The 6824-nt window shown below is 42.0% G+C and overlaps 1 protein-coding gene across 1 annotated transcript in view; it reads left to right on the top strand.

The window, feature by feature from the left end:
• Positions 1-6824, top strand: part of LOC101847508 (acyl-CoA synthetase short-chain family member 3, mitochondrial) — a gene marked incomplete in the record, with an annotated part of 24550 nt that overhangs the window by 9848 nt on the left and 7878 nt on the right. The window contains 4 exon segments of the mRNA XM_035970784.1: positions 9-161; positions 1790-1870; positions 2505-2600; positions 3813-3923. Of these exon segments, the coding sequence (XP_035826677.1) occupies positions 9-161; positions 1790-1870; positions 2505-2600; positions 3813-3923 (441 nt within the window).

Here is a 6824-nt window from a genome sequence, read left to right as displayed (position 1 = left end):
CCCCCAAACACACACAGTTTGAACCAGCCCAACTACACCCAGGACAAGACCTGGACTGGCACGATGCTGTGGCCTTGGGCACCCCGGCCGACTGTGTGCCTGTCCCTGCAACTGACCCCGTCTACATACTCTACACCTCAGGGACCACGGGTGTGCCAAAGGTATCGTCTGTCTGTCTGTCTGTCTGTCCGTCCGTCTGTCTGTCTGTCTGTCTGTGTGCTGGCTGTGTGCATGTCCCTGCCACAGACCCCGTCTCTATATTCTACACAGACCTGCCAACCGCTCCGATTTTACCATAATTGCTCTGAAATTTTTATCATTTTGAATTACTCAGACGGAATATGCGAAACTTTGATTTTTTTTCTCGAACCGAGAAAACTCGGCCTAACGCAGATCGGATGTCTCGTCGATTCAGAAAATGGGTCAGGAAATCCCTAAACCCGTGGCCCGCTCGCTGTCAGCTTTCGCTGTTGATCTACAGCACACATCACGCGAACCGAGTAACGCGCCTGCTGTAGATGTACGACACATAGCCCAGAGAGGAAACCGCCCACACTGTATAATTATGTATACAGATGATGGCCTTGACCTCTACTTTGGAATACTTTTGTCCACGAACTTTGATGGGCCAGGTTTAAAAACAATAGCCGATCAGATTCCAGCTTTTATTTTGGGGGAGCGTATTCCTAATTACGTCGTCACGAGCAACGAAAGTGAGGCTATCGCAACCAAAGAAGTCCGTGCGTGTCACTCGTTTACAAACACTCAGGCCTGGCAACAAGTCAGAAGTCAATGGTAACTTCCTGTTGACCTACATAGCGCCTTAGTTAAAGACGAGTAGACAACAATACAGTGATGCAGGTAAGGCAGTTATGATGATTTGTATACCCCTACATGTATAATAATCTCTTATAACGAATATTCTAATAAAAGTTATTTTGTTTTGCGATTAACCAACTTAGCCAGGGAAAATGGATGTTAAGTTAGATGCTTCTATTTTTTTCTTCGGACTCCCATTTTTTTTTCCATGGAAAATCCTATTTTTTTCTGGTTGGGGTTGGCAGGTCTATCTACACCTCGGTGGCCACCGGAATGCTGAAGGTATTGTCTGTCTGTGTGTCTGATTTTGAAGGTCGTGATCCAATTTAGTGGAATTCAGTCATATTGTGCCAAAATACTAGCTTTTGCTTCTCCCGTTGATAAAAATCTGGCTAGCCCTGATCTGTGTCAGTAAAATAAATTCGATTGTCAGTTTGCACAGGGTATAACAAGGTATTTTGGTGGGCCATCTGGTAATTTTGGTGGGGGTGGTGGGTGGTCACCTGGGTATTGACATGTATTATTTGGTACCCCCATTTGGAAATAGATGTTGGTGGGCTTTATGAAAATTTTAACATCTCTTAACTCTTTATCTCCGGCAAGCTCTCCCACTGTGCTGGTGAGCCGCTGGCAGCAGCTCGGGCTCATTCTTTTACGACGACTTCGACATCAAGTTAATTTTCGGCAGTTGCAGAAAGCAGGTGTCTTTTATTTCATTCATTAGATGAAGAACTATCGAAATAGGTTAATTTGTTTTGATTGAATGACCAATTTAGTGACAATTTTGTCATTTTTTGATTTAGTACCTAAAATGGGCCACGGCATAGTAGGTTTACCCCCCTTGGAGATAAAGAGTTAAGAGTGACAAAAATGGGGGCTGGCTAAAAAAAAGTTTTGACAAGCACTGACCTACATTGTGTCATTTGGGGCCATAAAACATTGACGATTACAATTTTTTTTTCTCCCCTAGGCCATCATGCGACCCAGCGGAGGTCACGCCGTGGCTCTGGCCTGGTCCATGTGGAACATCTACGGCCTCAAGCCTGGACAGGTGAGATGGACATAGGGGTCAAGGTCACGTGTACATCGGAGACATATTATGTAGACATCACAGTACCTCTTTTGTCATGGGTGGTAGGCGGGTGCTCTGGTATGGTTTGCTACTTCTTTTCTTTCAAACGTTTATTGTTCTTATCTCTCTTCCTTCTTTTCTTTGTATGTTACTCTCTAGTAATACCTCTAATCTTTTGCACTTATAAAATGGTCGCTTTTAAGGACAAGCGGGCTAACCTAGATTTCGGGGGTTTCCAGAAATCTTGACCTACACCAAAAGTGGGCATTGCCCTACCTATGTATGCACATTCATTTACCTGTATTTTGTGGTAAGATATAGGTATTGTAAAGCACTTCGTGCTGTATTGAATTGGAGTTTTCACTATATATAGGAATGATCTGCATAGTTATTATTATTATTATTATTATTATTATTATTATGTAATAATAATATATTATTATTTTTATTATTATTATTATTATTGTTCTTATTTTTATTTTTATATTTATTTTTATTATTAATATTTTTATTATAACTATTTTTATTATTATTAGCCCGTTATTTGGATTATTAGTAGCATATTATCATTATTATATTGTAAAACTTAATACTGAATGTATTGTATCCCCAGGTGTGGTGGGCGGCATCTGACCTTGGCTGGGTCGTAGGTCACTCGTACATTACGTACGCACCTCTTCTGGCTGGCTGTACTACTGTCCTGTACGAGGTAAGGGGAAAAACAGGTTTGAGAGAAAGAGAGAGTAGGAATGTGTGGAGGAAATAAAGAAAGGAGGTGAGAATGTGAGGTAAGGGACAGAAGAAGAAGAAGAAGAAGAAGAAGAAGAAGAAGAAGAAGAAGAAGAAGAAGAAGAAGAAGAAGAGGAAGAAGAAGAGGAAGAAGAAGAAGAAAAGGTAAGGGAGAGAGATAAGTTGGGGATACAGAGAGGAGGGATATGTAGGGAAAAAATTAATGTGAGTATATGAGATATAGAAGAAGGAGAAGAAGTAAAATGAGGAGAAGAAGAAGGAGGGAGAGAGACAGGTTGGAGAGAAAGAAAAGTAGGAATGTATGTTTTTAAAAAAAAGAAAGAAGTTGAGAGTACAAGGGAAAAGAAAAAGAAGAGAGAGAGAGAGAGAGAGAGCAGGAATGTGTGGTTTGAATAAAATCAGAATAAAGATGAGAATATGAGGTATAAGAGTGAAAGACAAAGAGAGAAAGGGTTTTGTGAATACATATGCTGTAGGGCAAGTACCTTGTACTTCCTAGACAAATCATCTACATGGGTGGTTTGCGAGTGCTCTGGTGTGGTTTGCTCCTTCTTTCCTATCAAACATCTAACGTCCATATCTCCCCATCTCCTTTTTTGTGTTTATTACTCTCTTGTAACACCTTTAATCTTTGACACTTATATATGTGAGACAACGTAGTGAAATCAGGCGCTCATCAAAATAATGAAAATGAAGAAACTAGCATTTTTCCGCAGGTTTGGGAATTTTTTTTCGAATTTTTGCTTTTTTTTCAACACCTTCTATGTCCATTAAAGAACACATTTCTGTATTTATTTTATTGAAAAACATTAATTAAAGGCACAAATTATGTAAATTTTCAATTTCCTCGGACTCTCAAGCAAAGGAAATAACAAAATTTTGCCGGCCATTGTCTTGCAAATTTTACCTCCGAAACCAGGTGACACCCACCTCCTTCAGTTGCCAATTTCTCGACTTGTATCCGAGATAAATGGATATTTTTCTCATCGAAAGCAAGACAAATCAACAAGCTTTAATAATACCAATAGCTCCACATGCCCAAAAATTGACGAGCTCCTGATTCCACCTTGTTGCGACACATATGACTTTATTGTGTTGCAAGTGCTGTAAAAACAATTGCTAAAACTAATAAATCTGATCATCTACAACGACGATGCCAATCTGACCACAGGGCAAGCCCGTGGGGACCCCAGACCCAGGGGCGTTCTTCCGTGTCCTTCAGCAGCATAAGGTCAACGGGATGTTCACAGCTCCGACAGCTCTCAGGGCTATACGCAGTGAGGTCAGTTGATGGTGTGTGTGGGGATATGTGCGTGTTTGTGTGTGTGTGTGAGGGAAGGGGGGGGGGTGTATGTGTATGTATTTTCGTTCTTCCGTGTCCTTCAACAGCATCAGGTCAACGGGATGTTCACAGCTCCGACAGCTCTCAGGGCTATACGCAGTGAGGTCAGTCGATGGTGTGGTGTTTGTGGGGAGATACATGTGTGTGTGAGAGGGTGGGGAAATGTATGTGTTTGTGTTTTTCCGTATTCTTCAACAGCGTCAGGTCAACAGAATGGTTTTGGTTCCCACAGCTCTCTGGGCTATATGCAGTGAGGTCAGACGCTGATGTGTGGGGAGATATGTGCGTGTGGGTCTGGGTGTGGGTGTGTGTGTGTGAGAGGGAGGATGGTGTATGTGTTTGCGTTCTTCTGAGTCCTTCAACAGCATCAGGTCAACGGGGTGTTTACAGCTCCGACAGCTCTCAGGGCTATACGCTGTGAGGTCAGTCGATGGTGTGTGTGGATGGATATGTGTTTGTGAGATGTGTGTGTGTGTGTGTGAGGGGGGGGGCAGGTGTTTGTTTTTGCGTTTTTCTTTGTCCTTCAACAATATTGAGTGGGTGGTTGGCGGGTGCTCTGGTGTGGTTTGTTTCTTCTTTCCTATCAGACATCTATCATCCTTATCTCCCCTTCTTCTTTTTTATGCTTGTTACTCTCTTGTGACACCTCTAATCTTCTGGCACTTACATGACCTTATGCAGTTGCGAGCGCCGTAATACCTCTACTAAAACAAAACAACAGTATTAGGTTAACAGGATGTTTGTCGCGGCTGTTAAAATCCCAGTGAAAGTGATACCTTAGTTGGTGACCGAGCCCCGGTTTGACCTCCCACGTTTTTTATTTTAAAATCTACCCCCCCCCTCAAGGGCAATGTTAAAATATGAGACAATTTCCGAATGCTATATATGTTAATCGTTATTTCATACAATTTTTGCTTCTTTGTCAGTGAGTGCAGAAGTTCCCTCTTGTTCCAAACGAGGAAAAATAAAATGACAGCTAAATCACTGGTCAGCCTATTTTGCAAGTTTAATTGTCCTAAAACTGAAATGAACAATGCTTTTAGCGGGACACAAGGTATTCCCCTGGCCGAGAGTTCATGACCCCATGACCGAGATCAGATTACAAGATGCGGCGCGCTGGCTGTCTGCTAACTAAAGTACCGCTTCCTAACAGCCGTGTTGTGGCTTCGACAGCTCTCATAGTTATTCACAGTGAGGTCAGTCGCTGGTGTGTGGGTAGATATTTATGGGAGGGGGGAGGGGTATTTTTTTTCTTCCGTTTTTCATTGTCCTTCAGTAGCATTATGTCAACAGGATGTTTATGGCTCCGACAGCTCTCAGATCTATGCACAGTGCAGTCAGTCAATGGTGTAGGTGGGAATGTGTGTGTGTGTATGTGTGTTGGAGATGAGGGGGGGTGGGGGGTGGGCTGGGGAGAAGAAATGCTCGCTTTTAAGCACAAGGGGGCTATCCCAAAAAATACTGTTTTGAGAACATCGAAAGTAAAGTTTTTTGGATCCATATTCAGTTTCATTAAAAGACAAGGAGAGTTTTCTCTATAACCAAACAAACATACACACCAATGAAACCAAACTTCTTGTATAGGTAGGGCAATGTCCACTCTTGGTGTAGGTCAAGATTTCTGGAAACCCACAAAATCTGGGTTAGCCTGCTTGTCCTTAAAAGCAACCAAATATGTGTGTAGAGAAGGGGAGAATTTGTGTCTGAGTGAGTATGTGTATGTTTGTGGCCCCCACAGCTCTTACATAGAAACTAAGCCCAAAATTTAAAAAAAAAAAAATTTTCAATTGCTGTTTCATAATCTGTGGTATCGGCTGCATGAGCTCGAGAAACATTGTCAAAATTCAAATTCTACAAGTTGAAAAAGAGCTTATCTCTTTGTTTCATTTGTTTCATGTTTCTGTTTTTTTCCCCCACAGGATGCAGATGGAACATACGCCAAGAAATACTTACCTCTGAACCAGTAAGTTAGTCGTTTCAACTTTTTGTGGGTGGTTGGTGGGTGCTCTGGTGGGGTTTGCCTCCATTTTTCTTATCGAACATCTTTCGTCCTTATATCTCCTCCTCCTTTTTTGTATTTGTTACTCTCTTGTATACCTCTTATCTTTGGCACTTATATGACTTTATTGTGTTGCAAGTGCTGTCAAACTCTAACATTTCAACTTTTTAGTGTAAGGCTCCGCCGTATGCCACTTTGAAAAGTGACATAAGGTGGTACCCCCCGGGGCGGTGCTACTGACTGAAGTTGTCTTTAGGCCATTCCCAAAGGGCGGACATTAACCATGTTCTTATGCACAGTAGAATTGTAAATTGTAAACGGGCTGATTCATCAATTTCATGCGCATAAGTGTGTCTGAACTGCAGCAGAGAACTGCTGCTTTTTCTTTCCTAATCCCTACTATCGTCATTTTCTCTCTATTTCTTTTGTATGTGTCACACTTTTGTGACCCGCTATTTCCGGGTTGCCTTGATAGTCGAAGCAGACTTTGTGCTGTTGAAGCTAGAGAGGTGAGCAGAGTGAGCCCGATTCCCTGCAAGGACTTCTCTGTTGACATCCACCCCTTGGCGCTCATATGACCTTATGTAGTTGCGAGCGCCGTAAAACCTTTACTAAAACTTTTTTAAAAACCACAACATAAGGTGGAGTCTTACACTAAGATGTTGATTTTGTTTTTGTCCTCCATTTTTTTGTATTGTTGGAAGCAGTAAAGGAGAGGCTGAACCCAATGCTGAAAATGTTACTGTCTAATGTGTTTTTGTCCGAAGTAATTGGTTTGAGGTGACTGAAATATGTATGTGTGGGTGTGTGTGTGTGTGTGTGAGTGAGTGTGTGTGTGGGGG

The sequence above is a fragment of the Aplysia californica genome, unplaced genomic scaffold (assembly GCF_000002075.1).
Source record: "Aplysia californica isolate F4 #8 unplaced genomic scaffold, AplCal3.0 scaffold00320, whole genome shotgun sequence".
In the NCBI taxonomy this organism is placed as follows: domain Eukaryota; kingdom Metazoa; phylum Mollusca; class Gastropoda; order Aplysiida; family Aplysiidae; genus Aplysia; species Aplysia californica.
Note: the sequence above shows the minus strand (reverse complement) of the source record. Positions and strands in the feature narration are given on the sequence as shown.